Source organism: Callospermophilus lateralis, chromosome 14 (assembly GCF_048772815.1).
Source record: "Callospermophilus lateralis isolate mCalLat2 chromosome 14, mCalLat2.hap1, whole genome shotgun sequence".
Classification (NCBI taxonomy): Eukaryota; Metazoa; Chordata; class Mammalia; order Rodentia; family Sciuridae; genus Callospermophilus; species Callospermophilus lateralis.
The window spans coordinates 63140899-63163933 of NC_135318.1; the positions used below are offsets into that span (position 1 = coordinate 63140899).

The following is a 23035-nucleotide window of genomic DNA, read 5'->3' on the forward strand; positions in this document are numbered from 1 at the left end:
TCTTGGCAACCAAAGATTATGACTGTCATTAAGACAGCCCTCCAAGCCCTATAACTGAGAGTGGATTGCTAAAGGAGTAGAGACCCCTTGGAGGAAGTCTCCTGACCATCCTCTTAGGCATGCTGAAAGGGACAGTAGAGATCCTCCCAGTTAGCAAGGCTCTGGAGCATCCAGATAGGCTGACTAAGGAACCTACTCTACAGCAAGAGAAGGGAGCTTACAGACAGACATGGATCCTGTTGATCTTGTCTACCAGATATTGCTTCCTTCTCTGTGACCCATTACTAAATATGGTACAGTCTTTCCTCTTCCTTCCCCATCAATTTTCTCTCTCCAACTGGAGCCACAGCCTTATTTCCAACCTTAGATAAGTCTTCTGTTCCTCTAACAATAAACAACTATACTGCAAACCATAATGGTTAATTGGAATTGTCTACCTGATTGGATTAAGAGATGCCAAAGATTAAGAAGCTTCAGGTGTGTCAATGAGGGTGTGTCTAGGAATGATTGACATGAGGGATAACAAACTGGAGTGGAGACCCTCCCTAAGTGTGGGCAGCACCATCCAATAGGTTGGACACTTGGATGGAATAAAAATTGGAAGAACAAGGAAGCAGCAACAGATGTAAGCTTGCTACTTCTTCAGTGGGTTCTTGATTTCTGCTGTGATTGCCTGAGGAGATCAGACTCGCTTCTTCACTCTTCAAAAGTAGACTCTACCAGTGATTGTCCAGGAAATTTCCAGAAATTCTCAGACTGGGGTAGCCCTGTTGATCCCTCTTGTTCTGAGACTTCAGCATCTTGAACTGCACAGCTACTGGTATCTCCAACTCCCCAGCCTGCAGATGATCATTGTGCACTATGCAGCTTCTGGTTGTGTAAGCCAATCTAATGAATCCCCTTTTTATAATCATACCTCCTGTTGGTGCTTTTCCTTTAGAGAACACTAATACACAACCACAACACATAGCCTACAAAAAGTGAAATGTCCATAATCCCACAGGGACAGTTTCTCCATTCTCATCCTTGTGGGGCCTGGCAAAAGTCCACACCCACCCACATAGAAGGCTGTCATTAAAGCTAAATGTCACCACAGAGACAGGCATGAATCAAAAGATTTTATGTAACATTTATTTTTTGATCCCATCCTAACTTTGGCTTCCATCCTCAGCTCCCATTTCCATTATTTTCATAGGAATCCAAACTTTTTTTTAAACAACATGTTTAAAATCATGATTATCTGGAGTCACAATAAATCTTCTTTCCAAAGGGGGAGGAGGTCACACAACTTTAATTCTTATGCAGCATTTTCAAATATGCATGTCAATATATATATTTTTATAAACTATTTAAAATAAAAACCCTTCATCCTTTGAGGTTGGCATTTGCTAGTTCACTGACACACACCCCCATAATACAATAATTCTATTCATTTTAATGAATGAGGTGGGAACTATACTAAAAAATAGGATTTTAATCCCTGAGGTGTCAGTTAAAATGGATAGAGGTTGCCATTGCAACTCAAGATTTTAAAAATTTAGCCTTAAATAATAAGCATGGATCATGCTCTCTGAATCAGAATCACCTCCACAGCATGGAGTCACTTAGAAAACTGCATTTTGGGGGGTTATATGCACCCTGATATCTCCAGCTCTCTTGCTATGAGAATCTTTCCTTTTGTAAAGGAATAACATAGCAATCAAGTCTGTAGAAACTTCTGAGATCCTCAGAAATCAAAGAGAAACCATAGTCCTGTTTCTCAAATCTCCATCCACCTTGTTGGAGAGGGTGTTTCAGCACCATTCCAAGACCTGGAAATGGATGAGCCAACTTGATTCTTCTGGTTCTCCATAGATAGAGTCAAACGGAGAATCCAGTCCTCCTGGCTAGAAAAATGGGCACATCCGGGCTTTTCTCTGCTGCCCATGGTTAGCAGAGCTGGGTCCAGTTCTCTGTGCCCACCACCATTCCTGTAGACCCCCTCCCTTCCAGGTGGCTTCAAGAGGTTTTGGGGGTCCCGGCTGCTCCCCCTAGTAGTAGCGGTTCAGGCTCCGGGTGCCGGGCACCTCGGGCTGGCCGTTCATCCAAATCTCCCTGATGATGCGCTCGCGTTCCTCCAGCCTCTGGGCGCGCTCCAGCTCCTCCGCAGAGGTGAACACGTTCTTGTTCAAAGTCCTCTCAAAGCGGCGGTGTCTCCGCACAGAGAGGTCAGAGGCGGTATCCGAGCTGCCATCCTCGCTGTCGCTGCTGTCACTGCTGCTCTCTTGGTCTTGCAGGAACTTCCTCTTGGGGCGCCGCTGGCAGTCTGTATGGCAAGAGATCCTCATCACCAAGGCAGCCAGGGTCAGGACCAGCCCGATGCACACGCCAGAGACAAAGTACAGAGCTGCTCGCTCAGGGTTTTCTGGAGGAAGAAGAAGAAAACATTTGAGAAACCACAGCTTCACGTGCAGAGAATAGATGGGACTCCTGCCCAAAACCTCTCACCTGGCCCCAAGCCTTGCTGGTTACCAATACTGCCCTCAAATGTGACAAATCTATTAGTGTAGTCCCAATATTACTATTGACAAATGGTGAATCTAGAAAGGTTAAAGGATATATGAGATTATTTTATTCTACTTTTAACTTTGATTTGAAATTATTTCAGAATAAAAAGTTTTAAAAAGCCTAGGGCAATGACCCAAATGTATAATCCCAGCGGCTGGGGAGGCTGAGACAGGAGGATCATGGGTCCAAAGCCAGCCTCAGCAAAATGGAGGCCTAAGCAACTCAGTGAGACTCTGTCTCTAAATAAAATACAAAATAGGACTGGGGATGTGGCTCAGTGGTCGAGTGCCCCTGAGCTCAGTCCCCAGTACAAAAAAAAAAAAAAAGTTAAAAGAAAGAAAAAATATTTTAGGACCTGCTATATGCAACAACTGTGCTGAGGTGCCATGTGTTTAATGTCTCTTTCTAAAAGCTCTTTTTAACTGTACAAAAGTAAATTTTGCTCATGAATTTACTCGTGCAACCTTCTAAATTACCTTTTCATCACTGAGATCGGCAACTTCTGAGATGCCCCACTTCCTGGTACTCACGCCATCCCTTAAGGGCTGGACTCAGTGACTGACTTATAAGAAATAGAATATGGTAAAAGCTGGTTCTAAGACTAGATTATATAAGGCTGTGAGCTCATCTTGCTCATTCATATTCCCTCTGTCTTTCTGCTAACCTGCTTACTTTGATGAAGCCAGATACCATGTATGTGCTGTCCTACAGAGAAGCCCAAGTGTCAAGGAACTAAGGGTGGCCTTCAGCCAATATTCTTCAAGGTACTGAATGGTGCCAACAACTAGGTGGGTGAGCTTGGCAGGGAACCATCCCTAGGTCAAGCCTTACAGTGACCATAAGCCTCGCCTTGCAGGAATCTTGTGGGAGACCTTGAACCAGAAAATGCAGCTAAGCCACACTCAGGTTCCTGAACCACAGAAACTGAGAGATAAAGTTATGTATTGTTTTAAGTCACTAAGTTTTGGGTAAGTTAAGTTTTTACACAGCAGTAGATAATATATACAGTTATTCACACGTTTACAATCAGCTTAAGCATTTAGGAATGATCTCATCAAGTAATTTGAAAAAGAAAATATGAATCTGAGGGCTTCCTTGGTGAGAGAAGAATGTGATTATTCTGTTGTTGAGCAATACGCTTAGCAGGCCCAGTGGTGACCCCTGTAAGATGTGCTCAATAGGAAGACAGCCTTTGGGTAAGCAACTGTCCCTCTGTAGGCACAAGGGAGAACATGGGAACATGCCTGGCCTGTGTCACAGGACAAGCCATGGTCAAGCTGATAGACTCACACTGGACATCAACAAATTAAATTTCCATATTCCACATTCAATTGAAAGTATGAATCAAAATAGGTTTCCTTTTTGGTTCTAAATAATACAAGTGGGATCACAGAAGATGCATTTTTTTGCTTTTAAATATAATAATATTTCTTAGAATGATTTCCAGATCTGTGTATTTAGGTTAACAAAAGTTTTTAAATTAGAGTTTTATGGTTATTATATATAGCAGTGGGTTCATCCCGACAAACCCATATATGCATGGAAATCGATTTGGTTCATGATACCCTCCCTTTTTCCTCCCCTTTTCCCCTCCTGTCTTCCTTTTCCTCTCTCCTTCTCCTTCCTCTACTCTACTCAACTTCCTTTCATTCATCTATTAATTGGAATTTGGTTGTTCTTTTATGTAATTTATCTATTCTATTCTATTCTACTCTACTCTACTCTATTCTATTTTCCCTCCCCCTTTCCTTTATTTTACTATAGCTTCTGCATATGAGAGAAAATATTTGACCTTTGAGCTTCTGAGTTTGGCTATTTTCACTTAAAATGATATTCTCCATTTCCATCCATTTACTGACAAATGCCATATTTTCATTCTTTTTAATGGCTGAGTAGAACTACATTTTTTGTGTGTGTCTCTGTCTCTCTCTCCATGTATGTATGTATATATGTGTGTGTATGTATGTGTGTGTATATGACAGTTTTTTAATCCATTCATCTATTGGTGGCACCTGGGTTAATTCCATAATTTAGCTATTATGAATTGTGCTGCTATAAACATTGATGGGGCTGTCACTGTAGTATGTTGATTTTAGATCTTTTGGGAAAATACCCAGGAGTGGGACAGGTGAGTCATATGGTAGTCCATCCTTAATTTTTAAATATTTTTTTTAGGTGTAGATGGACACAACACAATGCCTTTATTTTTATATGGTGCTGAGGATCGAATCCAGGTCCCAATCCTATCCCAGCATCCTTAATTTTTTGAGGAATCTCCATACTGCTTTCCAGAGTGGTTGTACTAGTCTGCAGTCCCACCAACAATCTACAAGTATTCCTTTCTGCCTACAACCTCACCTGCATTTACTACTGTTTGTATTTTTTATAATTACCATTCTGATTGGAGATGAAATCCTAGTGTAGTTTTGATTTTCATTTCCCTGATTGCTAGAGATGTTCAACATTTTTTCATGTATTTGTTGGCCTGTTGTATTTTTTTCATTGAGAAGTTTCTATTTAGTTCTTTCGCTTATTTATTGATTGGGTTATTTGGTTTTTGATGTTAATATTTTTTTTTTAGTCCTTTGTATATTCTGGATATTAATCCCCTATTAGAGGAGTAGCTGGCCAAGATTTTCTCTCATTCTGTAGGCTCTTTCTTCATGCTCTCAATCATTTCCTTTGCTGTGCAGAAGCTTTTTATTTATGGCATCCCACTTATTGATTCCTGGTTTACTTCTTGTGCTTTGGGTGTCGTGTTAAGGAAGTCTGTGCCAGTACCTATATGATGGAGTGTTGACCCTATGTTTTTTTTTTTTCTTTTCTTTTTTCTTTTTTCTTTTTTTTTAGCAATTATAAGTTTTCTGGTCTAATTCCTAGGTCTTTAATTCATTTTGATTTGAGTTTTGTACAGGCTGAAAAATTTCATTTTTTCTGTATATCCAGTGTTCCCAGGACCATTTGCTTTTTTAAAGGCTGTTTGTTTCTTCTCCCAGATATATTTTTGGCACCTTTGTTAAATATCAGACAGTTATAAATTTGTGGATTTATCTCTTTTATTCTATTCCACTGGACTTCATGTCCACCAATAGCTTTTTATTATTATTATTACTACATACTGTTCTGTAGTATAGGCTTATTGAAGTTACTCCTTTTCTTATTGTAGCATATGAATTGTTTCTAATTTTTCACAATTAGGATCAATGCAACAGTCAATGTCTTTATATCCTTATACATATCTCTTTACTGCCAATGCAGAATTATATTATCTAGAAATGGAACAGCTACATCAAAGAGCTTAAGCATTTTGAAGTTTTATGTATTCTAAACTGTATCCAATAAAAGTCCAAATACAGCATGTGAACCCATGTGTTAATAATTCCTTACTCCCTATGAAATCCCCATTGAAATGATGGCAATGTGTATAGACAGAAATAATAAGAACAAAGAGTAGAATGGAGACGGAAACAACAACAACAACAACAACAAACAAGACTAGTGGATAAAATAATCAACAAATAGGAGAAAAGTGTAGTGAAGAAACCTGAAACTGAATTCTACCAGAGAATTCAGAGAACCCAGTGAGCACCAGCCTTAGGGTGCAAACAGTGCAGCAGGGATCCAAATCCACCCTGGTCCATTATAAAAATGAAGAACTATAATAGAAATGGGAGGTGGGAGCTCTGGAAACACAGAGGCAGTGGAGAAGCCAAGATGTGATATGGGGGTCCTAGAAAGAACTGAGAGTTGAAGGCTGAGGTGGGCTAGCTATTTGAAGATGGGGAAAAGTATCCCAGGCAGAGAGAAGAGCATGAACAAAGGCACAGAGGTGTGAAAAACCACATATGTGTGGGAAAGTATACAAGGCTTGGAACAAAGTATAGAATCTTAAATTCCTCTTTTCTATGGCAACAACTAGCATATAGCTAGGTTTCAAATACCATTGGTTGATATCATTGCCACTCTCTAAACATCATAATATTCCAGGATAGGAAAAAAGAGAACCATAACTCCTCCCACTATAGATACTGTATTTCCAATTATATAGCCCTAAACTGTAACTTTATTACCAATTGAAATACTCTCACATACTGCATTTACTGTTGAGTAAACCATGTAAGTCTTGAAAAGGTGATGGCATTAAATCTTATTTCTCCATTAAAAAAAAATACCTTGCCCATTAGGATTCTTTTTATTCAAATACAAAAACTCCACTTTGTTTCTCTCTGGTTCCAGAGAGTTGAGATTTTTTTAAAACCAATTTTGATACTGTCATCTAAAATGATCTCTCAAAGCCAACAACTGGCCTCTGAAATGAATTTGCCTAACTCCCCACCCAAGATAATGCAAAAATACTGAATAAGACGAGGACCTGGAAAAAAGACACTAACTAGCCTGGTGAATGGTGAATGTGAACCTGAAATATACAGGGGGCCTGGTGGTCTTCAGTAGATGTGACTTAACCTACTTATCCTGTGCTTATCCCCGAGGTCTCCACCTCATCCACAAGCTCACAAAACACCTCAAAGACTCCTTCACTTCCTGGGACTAGTCACTCCAACACTGTCTGCCACTATCACAAATAGCCAACTGCCTAATTTTCCACCAGTTGTTTACATCTGTGTCCCCACCAGAAATGGATGCTTGGCAAAGGCAGGAAATGATATTTAAGTCTCTGATTTTCTAGAACCTACATAAAGAATCCAAATACGTTCCTATAATTTCATGCAACCCATGACATCATCCCCCCCCTGCCGTTTTAAAATAGTCTCTTTTTATTATTTCATCTCCTTCTTCCTGCCTTTCCCAACCTGCTTTCTTCCATTTTGGTTGTCTTTGATGAAATAAAAGAAGCAAGAACAGGTGGTGTGACTTCTAGATGCCTTGTGACAATTAAAAAGGACCAAGCAAACCAATTCAAATCTGTCCAGTTTGGGAGTCTATTATCTTCTCATCATTTCCTGGTGCTTTTGTGGAATCGGTATCAATGCTGATATGGATCTATCACACAGGAGTGTTGGGACAATCAGTGCTTGCAAAACTGACCAGCAAATGTTCATTTTGAGACCACAGAGAAGGCACCACTTCTACCCTTAGGTTTATAGTTTCCCTGAGGAAACAGTGACCTGGACAGCCTATGAACTTCACACCAATCTGCATTTATCTATGATTAGCTCATGTCGGCAGGATCCCAATTAACATGCACAAAGTGTAAAACAACGTACTATCTGATGACGGGTTGGAATGGGCCTGAGTCTCGTCTAGATCCTGGAGCAATCTTGGAAATTCTTAAGCCCTTAGAATACACAGGACATGTCTTAGGACAAATAAAAGCCGGGGACTTGGCCTCCCATAATGGGGTAATGTAAGAGGAGGTCTCTCTCCTAGTCAAATGACCTTAGTCATCTCCAACCTCATGGGAACCTCCAAGTCTGATAGGAGAAACAGGCACAGGATAAAACATAACTGGAATCAAGTGTGTCTGACTGAAAACCTGTGTGCGTGTGGCACCCTGGCTGGGTAGGCTCAGTGAACGCAGAGCAGGTGAAAAGTCAGTGGACACTGGGAATGAAAAACCAAACCAGGAAGAAAAGTTCAGTCCAAGGTGGGCTTCATAAGACCTAGTCCCAGTGAGAATTCAAAAGTAAAACCCACTTGGACAAAGCAAAGTAAAAATCTATTTTCTAGAAAAATCAGTTCTGTTGTTTGTTAAGACAAAACCTTCTCCAGGAGCCATTTCTTAGCTTGTCTGAGTTGTCCAAAGTTCTCTTGGAGCCCCTTTGCTCTAAAACAGGCTTGACTCTGCCTCAGAAATCTGCACCCCAACTGCAAACAGAATTGATCTTCTGCCACCAGCTGCGTCAGGCTGGAATAAGGTCATTGTTCCTGTAGCGACAGCTGGTCAGGGAACCCAGAATCCTCCCTCTGTCCACATGTCCACAGCCCCTTTTAGGCCACTGACCCTGCCTAAGTCTCTGTGAGTCTGAAATGGCCTAAGCTTTACCTAACTGCTCTGGGCTTTCTCCAGATTAGCAGTTTTCACAGTGCAAACGTGTGCCAAGAGGCAAACAGGCTAGATGGTTTGGAAGAAATTGATTGTCAGACCTTCACTGGACACTTCCACTGTTCTTTCCGTGAGAAAGCACGTGTTGAGGAGGGATGTGCTTACCAGTTCCACACCTCCACTGTGCACACCTCCACTGTGGCCCTTCTCCCACCCCACCCTTCTCAATGTGCCCTTCCCCCGTTGCACAAAAGGCAAGACTGGCTCCCACACCCTGAACCTCATCACAGTGTGCCACCCTGAAGTACCAAAGTGGCCACTAAGGAAAATAACTCAAAATATTAATCTCAAAGCCAGGAAGCAAGCTTGGCCCACTGGTACATGCCTTAATTCCAGTGACTGAGGAGACTGAGGTGGGAGGATTATTAGTTTGAGGGCAACTTAGTAAGACCCCATCTCAAAATAAAAAATAATAAGGACCCAGCAGCTAGGGAGGCTGAGACAGAAGGATTGTGAGTCCAAAGCCAGCTCAGCAATAAGCAACTCAGTGAGACCCAGTCTCTAAATAAAATACAAAATAGGGCTGGGGATGGGGCTCAGTGCTTGAGTGTCCCTGAGTTCAATCCCCAGTACCATAATAACAACAATAACAACAACAACAATAAGGGCTGAAGATGTAGCTCAGTGGTAAAGTGCCCCCAGGTTCAATCTCCAATATATTAAGAAAAAATCAGGAGGCAAAAGCCTCCAAAGACTGGGCAATACATCCCTTTCCAACTTTGTTTCCATTCTTACTTTTCAACAAACAGAAGGAAGGCCTAATCAAGTTGTCAGCAGATAGCTCATTACAAATAATTTTTGATGACAGATCACTCTGATTTTTGGCATAGAGCATAAATTTAATTCAAAGACTTGAGTGATGTCATTATAAAAGAACTCCTTCTGCTCCTATCTATGTATTTATTGAACAAACTTTCTCAACAACCATATCTATGAAAAATGAAAATTAGAATAGAATTTTGACTGAATCATGCCTCACTTTTTAAATGAGTGATCTTTACCCACAAATAAATAAACTAATGGGGGACTCATCCATCTCAAGAGATGTACTTCTGATAAATTTTAATTTTTATGATAAAAACTCCTTTGTAACATCCAACCTCATACAAAACACATCTCACATGAAGCTCCTCTCCTTTTACCTCCAACCATCCAGGTTCTCTTTCCTTCTACCTGTCCTCTGCCCCTTTCTCCTTTCAATCGTTACCTTTCCGCCTGTGGTGTCCCCTCAGTCCACCAGTCACCTATGCCCAAGGCCCGGGGTCCTCTTTGACTCCTTCTTTTGCTTCCATTCCCTGAATTAATGAGTCTCACCCAACCCTTCCATTCTCACTGCCATTTCCCTGACAGCTGGGTGACTCCTGCAGCTTCCCAGCTCGACAACTGGATTCTAGTTCCTCATTCCTCCATTATATTTTGAAGACAGATATCAATGACACATTTTTAATTGTTACTCCTATTAACATGGATTATCTCCCCCAACTCCCAAAAGTAATCTTTGTTAAAGCCCTCAAAATTCCAATCTCCCATGACCATATCCCAAATTCCTTCATAAAAGCCTTTATTGCAGACAAGCCAAGGGTCTCACTGTCCACTCTTGACCCCAAAACATACCATCTTCAGATTCATTGCTGATTCCTTTGCTGGAATGCCAGGATATGAACCCTCCTGGGTCTTTTTTCCCCCCACGAAAATTAAGATTCAATAAAATAGAGCCCTCTCTCTTACATTTCATAGTTCTGCTCAAAGTGACATGCCTGGAACTCCCTGAACACTTAATAACCCTTTTAGCATTAAAAAAACACTCTACACGAGTTTTCTTAAAATTCTACAAAGAATTATTTCATAATGAGTGTAAAAAAATTAACAAGATGGGCTGGGGCTGTGGCTCAGTGGTAGAGCACTCACCTAGCACATGCGAGGCCCTGGGTTCGATCCTCAGCACCACATAAAAATAAATAAAAGAAAGGTATTGTGTCCATCTACAACTTAATAAAATAAAAATATTTTTAAAAAATTAACAAGAGTTTATGGTGAAAATTCTCCTCTAGGAAAAGAAGAATTTAAAATAATCCTGAAAGGAGAATGGCAAAGGAGAGGGAGGACAGGAAGGTAAAGCGGGGAGATCATGAATTAAAATTGATCTCCATGTATGTATAAGTTTACTGGGAGGAACCCAACCACTATGTAAAACTATAAAAATCTTTAAATTCTGATTTATTAATTGAGTTATTTGTTTTTTCTTTTGGTGTTAAGTTTTTCCAAGTTCTTTATAAATTCTAGATATTAATGCTCTCTCTCAGAAGAGTAGCTAGCAAAGATTTTTCTCCCATTCTGTAAGCTCTCTCATCATATTCTGAATTGTTTTCTTGGCATGCAGAAGCTTCTTAATTTGATGTCATCCCATCTATTAACTCTTGGCATTATTTCCTGAGCCTTACAGGTCCTATGGAGAAAGTCTTTGCCTGTGCTGGTATGCTTAAGTATCGATCCTATGTTTTCTTCTAGGAGTTGCAAATTTTCTTGTCTAATTCCTAGGTATTTAATCCATTTTAAATTGATTTTTATGCAGGATGAGAGATAAGGGTCTAGTTTCATTCTTTTACATATGGATAACCAGTTTTTCTAGCACAACGTGTTTAAAAGGCTGTCTTTTCTCTAATGTATGTTTTGGGCATCTTTGTCTAAGAATCAGATAATTATAGATGTGTGGGTTTGTCTTTGGTTATTCTATTCTGTACCATTGATCTATGTGTCTGTTTTATGTCCATACTATGCGGTTTTTGTTACCATAGCTCTGTAGTATAATTTGAAGTCAGGTATTATGATGCCTCCAGCATTGCTTTTTTTTTTTACTTAGAATTACTTTGGATATTCTGGGTCTTTTGTTGTTCCAAATTAACTTTAGGACTGTTTTCTCTACTTCTATGATGAATGTCATTGGTATTCAATGGGAATTGCATTAATCAGCTTTTAGTAGTATGGTCATTTTAACAATATTAATTCTGCCTATCCATGAACATGGTAAATCTTTCCATCTTCTCATTTCTTCTTCAGTTTATTTCTTCAATGTTCTATAGTTTTCATTGTAGAGGTCTTTCACCTCCTTAGTTGGATTAATCCTAGGTATTTTTTTTTTCTTTTTTGAGGCTATTGTGAATGGAACTGTTTTCTCAGCATATTGACTGTTGTTATATAGGAAAGCTATTAATTTTTGTATGTTGAATTTGTAACCTGCTTCTTGGCTGAATTTATTAACTCCAGCAGTCTTTTGATGAAGTTTTTTTGGATCTTCTAAGTATACAATCATTTTATCTGCAAACAGTAATAATTTGGTTTTTCCTATTCTATTTTGTCTTTTTTTCCCCTTCTCTTGCCTAATTGCTCTGGCTAGAATATCTATCATTAGATATTAAATAGGAGTGGTGAGAGTGGATATCCTTGTCTTGGTCCAGATTTTAAAGGAGTTGTTTTCAGTTTTTCACCATTTACAATGAGTTCGGCTTTGGGTTTTTCATACATAGCTTTTATGATATTTAGGTAGATTCCTTTCTAATTGTTTTTATGATGAATGGGTGCTGAATTTTGTCAAAGGCTTTCTCTGCATCTATTGAGATGACTGATTTTTTTTGTCTTTAATTCTATTTATATGATGAACAGAAGAGCTTGGGATACTTCTTTACTTTCCAAATTGCTACAAGTGGAATTGCTCCTCTTCATGCACCCTTTCCCAACTTTGGAACCCAAGAATGTTAAAATATGTACAGATATACATATGGCATACATGCATGCACAAAGAGATGGAAATACACAGGGAGGGAAAGATGAGAAAGGAAAGGAAGAGAAGGAAAAGTAAGATAGATGATAGATAGATACAGAGATAGATAGAACAAAAATAGGGCTACCATCTACTGAATCTTTGCCAAGATGCAGGATAATCCCCTTGTACTGGTCATCAACTTGCAACCATTACCACAATCCAAAAGAGCAGGTAAGTAATGTTAGTCTTGTTTAAAAGATAAAACTGAGATGAGATATATCCATGCTTTCACCAGGATAAGCCAAGTATTTTGATACTAAAAATTAAAAAAAAATAATAATAATTCTTGCTTTCACACCCGGCCCTCACCCCACGTGTTACATAAGCCTGACTTTGGAGAGTATTTCTGAACTCCATTTTGGAAATTGCTATTCTCATTCTAGCTTACCTGTCCCCACAGATCAGAAACATCCTCTACATACAGCATCCCAGACACAGACTCCCAGGGAAGCCCAGTAAAAGCAACCAATCTGGGCAAGGGACAAGGGAGTTTCCTGGATCTCACTGGGTCCTAAGCTGATGCCTCAGGGCAGATTTTCATAGCTGATAAAATTTGCATTGCGCTTCTACATCATTTTTCTGCATAAATCAGAACTGTAACTCTCTGATGATTGTTTTGTTCTTTCCTCCAATACTTGCTGCTCCAGGTCACTTCCTCTTGGCCAATGATCCACCCTGGTATTGACCAGATCCAGACAGCTGTTAATTACCCAGGAAGCAGAGTGGGGAGGGCTATTGTCGGTTGTTTTCCCTTAATAAATAAAAATAAATGTATTGCTATATCTTGTTTCCTGCAGGGTCATTGTTTTCATGGACAGGAAGAGGCCCTATGTGGAGGTCCTGGGGCTAATTTCATTTGCACCCTTGGAGGTCACATTATGCCCAGCAGGCTCTGCTGGAGTGCAGAGCAACAGTCAGCCCAGGCTGTGTCCACTGGTATCTGTGCAAGGGTAACCTGGGCTTTCTTGTTGACCCCAAAGTTCCTAATCCTTTGAGTAGAAGAGATTAAGTTTTTAAGTGGGCTTTAAAGAGAATAACAGGGCTTGTGTGGAACCAGGGAGTACTTAGCATAACCTCTTTCTCTAAACACTTAAGAGATTATAAGGATGTCTCTGTGGAATTCTGACCCACTCCTTAGGAGAGGAAAGTTTCCTACTAGAGCTTGTGTCCTCTCTTCCTCCCCTTACTGAACTGTTCCTTCCCAGGAAGAAGTAGTGGAGAATTTCTGTCCCCACAGGTCAGCCGTCCTTTCATTTCACCCTCTTCATCTTCTTGTCCTCACAATATAAGCAATAAGTATCCCATGAGGAAGTCTCCATTCCCCTAACCCTCATGCTACCCACTCACTTTTATCCCCTACACTAGGAAATTCCTGTCATTCAACAGCTATCATGCACTATGCTTTATATGAGTGTCCCCCAAATTCCCACGTGTCAGGGCTTGGTCACCAGTCTGTGGTGCTATTGAGAGGTGGCGGAACTTTAAGAGGCGGGGCTTAGTGGGAGGAATTTAGGTCCCTAAGAGGATGCCCTTGAAGAGAATACTGGAACAGCAGCCCCTTCCTCTCTCTCTCTCTCTCTGCTTCCTAACCACCCCTAGCTGAGCAGACCTCCTGTGCCATGTGTTCCCACCATGATATACTGTGCTGCCACAAGCCCAAAGCTACAGGGTCAAGCAATCATGGGCTGAAACTATGAGCTAAAATAAATCTTTCCTCTTTTTAAGTTGATTATCTTAGGTATTTTTGTCACAGTGATGGAAGGCTGACTAACATACTCTGTGACTCAAGGGAGTCAGGGAGAAACCCTGACACGTTCTCTAATCCAGCTTTGTCACTGCTGAACTTGACACGCTGTTCTTCCAATGCTTTTCTAGGTTCTTAAGTTTGAAAAGAAAGAAGAGTATGTGATTAATTAGCTCCTTCAATCTAAGCAACACTTTATGTAGTTATATTATAATTGGTTACGTAACTATTATCTTTCCCAAATGATTAAGAGAAAATTGAATCCAAATGAATCACTTTAGATTCTCAGAGCATCCAGTAGAGTGTGTTGCTCATGGTATGTATCTCAAAAATATTTATTGAACTAAATAAAGAATATAAAATTTCTAGAAGTTCAATTAATAAATTTAATACATGTGGATATATGTCTATGTATAGATGTATGTATATTTATATATGTGGAGATGTGAGTATATATTTACATATACATATGATATAACATTAAAAAGAAGGGAATGGAAAAAAGTTACAAAATCACCATAATATGCAATTAGATATAACTATACAATATGTAGGACAGTAAAGTGAATTTTCTTCTTTTTTATTCAGAATTGCAGGTAATATTAAGTGAATTTTCTTCTGTTCTTTCCATGTTGTATAAAAATGTACATATTTAATTTACTTGGTTATAATTAGGGTATATATATAATTTAGAACTTTTTCTCTGGATATATATTTCATACAATGCATAACATTATTTATATCACTTCATAGTATTTCCTCAATCACACCAATAATGGCTACATGGTATTCCACCCAGTAAATACGCCACAGTTTGCAAAAATGGTTTCCTACCTTTGGATGTTTAGGTTGTTGAAAAAAATATAATCATGGAAGACATATTTTTTGTGTTTAATACTACTTTCTTTTTGCCCATTTGTTTTTTTTTTAAGAGAGAGTATGAGAGAGAGACAGAGAGAGACAGAGAGAGAGAGAGAGAGAGAGAGAATTTTTTAATAATTATTTTTTAGTTATCGGCGGGCACAACATCTTTGTTTGTATGTGGTGCTGAGGATTGAACCCGGGCTGCATGCATGCCAGGCGAGCACGCTACCGCTTGAGCCACATTCCCAGCCCCTGCCCATTTGTTGTTTGTTTCCTTATGATGAATTTTCAAAAAGGAATCTCTGTGTCAAACAGGATACACATTATTATAGTTTTTAATACACATTGTCAAAAGTGTGATCCTTTAAAAGTGTACATTAATCTTCCATCAGCCATGTATGACAGCACCACTTTCACCAAACTCTCTCTCACAAAACCATATAACATTTAACATTGGGGATATTCCAATGTTAATTTTTTTTTCAAACTGTATATTTAATAAAATATATTTATTCCACAAATTACTGTGAGTCTGCAATGCCTTGGGCACTGTGGAGGGGGATAAGAACACAAAGGTCCTCAAACCTCACGTGATTCACAATATAGAGGAAATAATAAAAGAGAAATGACAGAAATAGGATACTTTCTCAAATGTCAAAATTTGAGACTAACATCCATTGTATGATGGAGAGCTAGCTAGGCCTCCCTTATACCAAACTCATAAGAAAAGTGATTTGAATTCGGGCCAGCTCCTATGTGGTGGGCACAGCTATGATTGCAGTTACACATGCAGAGAATATCAGTTAAATGAAAACAAACAAATGAATAAATAAACAAAGAGTTCTCCAAACTTTTGCATTGAAAAATAATTGTCAAAGACAAATGGCAAATCAGAAAAAAAAAATTATAATATGTGCCAGAGACAAAATGTTAACGGATAAAAAGAACCTAGGAAGCTGGACATGGTGGTGTACACCTGTAATCTTGAGACTTGGGAGGCTAGTGCAGGAGGATCACAAGTTCAAAGCCAGCCTTAGTAACTTAGCAAGGCCCTAAAAAACTTAGTGAGAACCTGTCTCAAAAAAAAAAAAAAAAAAAAGTAAAAAAGAGCTGGGGATGTGGCTCAGTGGTAGAGCACATCTGGGTTCAATCCCTGTAACATACACACACACACACACACACACACACACCCACCAAGAAAGGACATTAAGAAAAAGACCATCAATAAAGAAAATACACAAAAGTTATCAACTTTTCACAGAAAAGAAAGAAGAGTATGTGATTAATTAGCTCTTCAACATATGAAAAGAGGCTCACTTAAAACAGGGATTGTCATGGTATCACTCACAAGCCAAATCTGGCCAGCTCACTGTTCTTGTTTTACTGCAATACAGCTACATCCAGTCATTTATGTATCATCTGGTCTGGTCTTATGCTGCAACAGAGTTGAGTTTAAAAGATTCTGATCCACAAAGCTGAAAATATTTATTCTCTTTATAGGGTAGTATCTCTACTTTTTTGTATTTAGTAAGATTTGCTTTGTGGCATAATATATGGTCTATTTTAGAAAAGGATCCATGCACTGCTGAGAAGAAAGTGTATTCACTTGTTGATGGATAATATACTCTGTATATAAGTCTAAGTTATTGATTGTATTATTGAGTTCCATAGTTTCTTTGTTAAGCTTTTGTTTGGAAGATCTATTCAGTGGTAAAAGAGGTGTATTAAAGTCACCCAGAATTATTGTGTTGTGGTTTATTTGACTCTTGAACTTGAGAAGAGTTTGATTGATGAATATAGATGCTCCATTGTTTGGGGCATATATATTTATAACTGTTATGTCTTGATGATGTATGGTTCCCTTAAGCAGTAATGAAATGTCCATCTCTATACCTTTTGATTAACTTTGGCTTGAAGTCTACTTTATTTGATATGAGGATGGAAACTCCTGCTTATTTACGTAGATAAGCAGGAGTATATTTTATCCCAACCTAAAATCAGAGCTGAAATCAATGAAATTGAAAGAAAAGAAACAATTTAAAACTTGACAAAACAAAAAGCTGGTATTTTGAAAAAAATAAATAAAATTGATAAACCATTAGCCATGCTAATGAAGAGAAAGAGAGAGAAAACTCAAATTATTAACATCCATGATGAAAACAAGAAATATTACAACGGACACTGCAGAAATACAGATGATAATTTAGACATTATCTTGAAAATTTATACTCCAATTAAATAGAAAATATTTAAGGCATTGACAAATTTCTAGAGACGATATACATGATTTAAACAGATCAATTTCAAACGAGGAAATAAAAGACACCATCAGAAGCATACCAACCAAGAAAAGCCCGGGACCAGATAGATATACAGCTGAGTTCTATAAGAACTAACACCAATACTTCTCAAACTATTTCATGAAATAGAAAAAGAGGGAACACTTCCAAACAAATTCTATGAGGCCAATATCACCCTGATTCTAAAATCAGACAAAGAAAGAAAACTTCAGACCAATATCTCTAATGAACATGGATGCAAAAATTCTCAATAAAATTCTGACAAATCGAATACAAAAACATATCAAAAAGATAGCTCACCATGTTCAAGTAAGATTCATCCCAGGGATGAAAGGTTGGTTCAACATCTGGAAATCAATAAATGTAATTCATCACATCAATAGACTCAAAGATTAAAATCATATGATTATCTCAATAGATGCAGAGAAAGCATTTGATAAAATACAGCATCCCTTCATGTTCAAAACACTAGAAAAACTAGGAATATCAGGAACATACCTCAACATTGTAAAGGCTATCTACGCTAAGCCCCAGGCCAACATTATTCTAAATGGAGAAAATTGAAAGCATTCCCTCTAAAAACTAGAACATGACAGGGATGCCCCCTTTCACCACTTCTATTTAACACAGTTCTTGAAACTCTAGCCAGAGCAATCAGACATATGAAAGAAATTAAAGGGATATGGATAGGAAAAGAAGAACTCAAATTATTACTATTTGCAGACAGTATGATTCTATACCTAGAAGACCCTGTACATTCCACCAGAAATCTCCTAGAACTAATAAATTAATTCAGCAAAGTAGCTGGATATAAAATCAACACCCATAAATCAAAGGCATTTCTGTACATCAGTGATAGAAATGAGAAACCAGGAAAATCACCCTATTTACTATAGCCTCAAAAAAAATAAAATACTTGGGAATAAACTTAATAAAAGAGGTGAAAGATCTCTACAATGAAAAGTACAGGACGCTAAAGAAAGAAATTAAAGAAGACATAAGAAGATGGGAAGATCTACCTTGTTCTTGGATAGGCAGAATTAATATTGTTAAAATGACCATACTATCAAAAGCACTATACAGATTCAATGCAACCCCAATCAAAACCCAATGACATTGCTCATAAAAATTGAAAAAGCAAGCATGAAACTCATCTGGAAAAATAATAGACCCAGAATAGCCAAAGCAATCCTTAGTAAGAAGAGTGAAGCTGGTGGCATTACTATTCCCAACCTTAAACTGTATGTACTACAGAGCAAAAGTAACAAAAACAGCATAGTATTGGCACCAAAAGAGACCTGTAGACTAATGGTACAGAATAGAGTACACAGAGACTAACCCACATAACTACAGTTATTTTATATTAGATAAAGGTGCCAAAAACATACATTGGAGAAAAAAATAGTCTCTTTAACAAATGGTGATAGGAAAACTGGAAATCCACGTGTAACAAAATAAAATTAAACCTCTATCTCTCACCATGCACAAAACTCAACTCAAAGTGGATCAAGGACCTAGGAATTAAACCAGAGACCTTGCATCTAATGGAAGAAAAAGTAGGCCCAAATCTCCATCATGTCAAATTAGGCCCCAACTTCCTTAATAAGACTCCTATAGCTCAAGAATTAAAACTAAGAATCAATAAATGGGATGGATGCAAACTAAAGAGCTTCTTCTCAGCAAAAGAAACAATCAGTGAGGTGAATAGAGAGCCTACAGAATGGGAGCAAATCTTTACCCCTCACACACCAGATAGAGCACTAATCTCTAGGATATATAAAACACTCAGAAACCTTAACACCAAAAAGCAAATAACCCAATCAACAAATGGACCAAGGAACAGACACTTCTCAGAAGAGGATATACAATCAATCAATAGACATATGAAAAAATGTTCAACATCTCTAGCAATTAGAGAAATGCAAATCAAAACCACTCTAAGATTTCATCTCACTCTAGTCAGAATGGCAGTTAATCAAGAATACAAACAGTAAGTGTTGGCGAGGATGGTGCGGGGGAGCACACTCATACACTGCTGGTGGGACTGCAAATTGGTGCCGCCAATCTGCAAAGCAGTATGGAGATTCCTTGGAAAATTTGGAATGGAACCACCATCTGACCAGCTCTTCCACTCCTCAGTTTATACCCAAAGGACTTAAAAACAGCATACTACCAGGGACACTGCCATATCAATGTGTATAGCAGCAAAATTCACAATAGTTAAACTGTGGAACCAACCTAGATGCCCTTCAGTAAATGACGGATAAAAAAAAAAAATGTGGCATATATACACAATGGAATATTACTCAGCATTAAAAGAGAATAAAATCATGGCATTTGCAGTTAAATGGATGGAGTTGGAGAAGATAAAGTGAAGTAAGCCAATCCCCCAAACCAAAGGCTGACTGTTTCTTGGATATGAGGATGATGACTCATAATGGTAGGGGGAGTATGGGAGGAGTGGAGGAACTTTAGATAAGGCAAAGGGAAGGGAGGGGAAGGGAAGGGGCAAATGGGTAGGAATGATGGTGGAATGAGTTAGACATCATTACCCTAAGTACATGTGTGAAGACATGAATGGTGTGAAAACACTTTGTGTACAATTGGTAATTTGAAAAATTGTGCTCTATATGTGTAATATGAAATGAATTGCATTCTGACATTGTGTATAACAAATCATAATAAATAAATAATTTAATGAAAAAGAAAAAAGATTCAAAGAAATGTTTATTATTTAAAGGATATATTTATTTTTATTTGTTAAAATTTTGAAAAAATACAGAATGATAATATATGCTCCTTAAAAAGTACCTTAAAGAAACCAAAATATATTTTTAAAAATCTGTATATCCATTATAAATGTATATCAAAACAAAAAATGATGAATATCAACTCCTTAACATACACATACACACATGTACACACACTGAAATATTCTTGTATTAGGATTAAAAAGGAGAGTAAAGGGAGTTTCCTACTCCCTTAAGCAAATATTAATCTATGCAACTTTATTAACTTTTTATATTATCTTAAAATTAAGAATTTATTATGAGCAAACTTTATTGGTTATCTTTCCTTTTTATTTATTTTTATTTGTATTAGTTCTTTTTAGTTATACATTACAGTAGAACTCATTTTGATATATTTGTATAAGCATGGATTATATCTTATTCTAGTTAGGACCCAATTCTTATGGACGTACATGATGGTGGGATTCACTATGGTGTATTTATGTAAGTATATAAGAAAATTATTTTGGATTCATTCTACTATCTTTCCTTTCCCTACCCGCTCCCTTCTCTTCAATCCCCTTTGTCCAATCTACTGAATATCTATTCTTCCCTTCCACCCCTTTATTGTGGGTTAACTTCCATATATCAGCAAAAACATTTGACTTTTGTGGCTTCTTTCACTTATCATGATAATCTCCAGATCTATTCATTTACTTGCAAATGTCATCAATCCATTCTTCTTTATAGCTAAGTAATACTCCATTGTGTATATTTACATGACAATTTCTTTATCCATTCATCTGTTTAAGGGCATCTAGGTTGGTTTCATATATATCATGAATTCAGCTGCTACAAACATTGATGTGAATGTCTCACTATAGTATGCTGATTTTAATTCTTTTGAATATAAAACAATGAATGGGATAATTGGGTCAAATGATGGTTCCATTCCTAGTAGTTTTTAAGCAATCTCCATACTGCTTTCCAGAGTGGTTGCACCAATTTGCAGTCCCACCAGCAATATATACATGTCCTCACATCCTCACTAACATTTATTGTTCCTTATATTCTTGATGATTGCCATTCTGACTGCAGTGAGATGAAATTTCAATGTAGTTTTAGTTTGCATTTCTCTAATTGCTAAAGATGTTGAACATTTTTTCATATATTTGTTGATCATTTGTATTTCTTCTTCTAAGAAGTGTCTGTTCAGTTTTGCCCATTTATTAATTGGGTTATTTGTTTTTTTGATGCTAAGTTGACACATGGCAAACATTTTCTTCCATTCTGTAGGCTCTCTCTACACTCTTGATTGTTTCCTTTGCTGTAAAGCTTTTTGTTTGATGCCATCCCATTTATTGATTATTAATTTTACTTCTTGACCTTTTGGAGTCTTATTAAGGAAGTTGACTCCTAAGCCCATATTTGATGTTGTTGACATTGTTGAAGTGTTGGGCCTACATTTTCTTCTAGTAGGAGCAGGGTCTGTTCCTGCGCCTAAGTTTTTGATCCACTTTTAGTTGAGTTTTGTGCAGGGTGAGTGATAGAGGTTCAATTTCATTCTACTACATATGGATTTCCAGTTTTCCCAGTACCATTTGTTGAAGAGGAAATCTTTTTTCCAGTGTATTGCGATGCCTCTATCAAGTATGAGGTAACTATTTTTATGGAGTTGTCTCTGTGTCTTCTACTCTGTTCCATTGTTCGTCTGTTTTGGTGTCAATACCATGCTGTTTTTGTTACTATAGCTCTGTAGAATAATTTAAAGTCTGGGATTGTGATGCCTCTTGCTTCGCTTTTCTTGCTAAGGATTGCTTTGGCCTCTTATTTACCAGATGAATTTCATGACTGCTTTTTCTATTTCTATGAAGAATGTTTCTGAAATCTTGATGGGAATTGCATTGAATTTGTATAGCACTTTTAGTAGTATGGCCATTTTGATAATATTAATTCTGCCTATCAAAGAACAAGGGAGATCTTTAATCTTCTAAGATTTATATATATATATCTTTAGCACTCTGTAGTTTCATCATAGAGGTCTTTCATATCTTTTGTTAGATTGATTCCCAAGATTTTTTTTTGAGGTTATTGTGAATGAGAAGGTTTTCCTGATATCTCTTTCAGCTGATTCATCTTTGGAGTATAGGAACACAATTGATTTTGTATCCTGCTGAATTCATTTATAAATTCTAGAATTTTTCTGTTGGAGTTTTTTTTTTTTTTTTTTTTTTTGATCTTCTAAATATAGGTTCATGCCAGCAAAGATAGATAGTTTGAGCTCTTCTTTTCCTATTTGTATCCCTTTAATTTCTTTCTTTTGACTAGTTGTTCTGGCTAGAATTCCAAGGACTATAGAAGTGGTGAAAGTGAGCATCCTTGTCTTTTTCCTGTTTTTAGAGGGAATGCTGTCAATTTTTCTCTGTTTAGAACGATGTTGACCTTGGATTTAACATACATAGTTTTTACAACATTGAGGTGTATTCCTACTATCCCTATTACTTTCTTGTGTTCAGAACATGATTGGGTGCTTTTTGTCAAGTGCTTTTTCCACATCTGTTAAGATAATCATATGGTTCTTGTCTTTAAGTCTATTTATGTGGGGAATTAATTTATTGATTTCTGTATGTTGAACCAACCTTGCATCCCTGAGATAAAACCTACTTGATCATGGTGCACTATCTTTTCAATGTGTTTTTGTATGTGATTTGACAGTATTTCATTAAGAATTTTTGCATCTATGTTCATCAAGGTTATTGATCTGAAGTTTTCTTTCTTTTATATGTCTTGTCTGGTTTTGGTATCAGGGTGATACTAGCTTCCCAAAAGAAAGAGAGGGAAAAAAAACCTCAAATTTTTAAAATCTGTGATGAAAAAGAAAGTATTACCATAGACCACAACTAAAATATACAGGATAATCAGAAGCTATTTTGAAAGTTTATACTCCAATAAGCTAGAAAATCTTGA

At 37.6% G+C, this 23035-nt stretch overlaps 1 protein-coding gene across 2 annotated transcripts in view; it reads right to left on the reverse strand.

Annotated features, from left to right (window-relative positions):
- Positions 1-1147: 1147 nt before the first annotated feature.
- Eva1a (eva-1 homolog A, regulator of programmed cell death) overlaps positions 1148-23035 on the reverse strand; it is a 60262-nt gene continuing 38374 nt past the window's right edge. For both annotated transcript variants that reach the window (XM_076833413.1, XM_076833414.1), the window contains one exon: positions 1148-2404. In XM_076833413.1, coding sequence (XP_076689528.1) covers positions 2031-2404 — 374 coding nt within the window. In that variant the 3' untranslated portion in view covers positions 1148-2030. The remainder of the gene's footprint in view (positions 2405-23035) is intronic.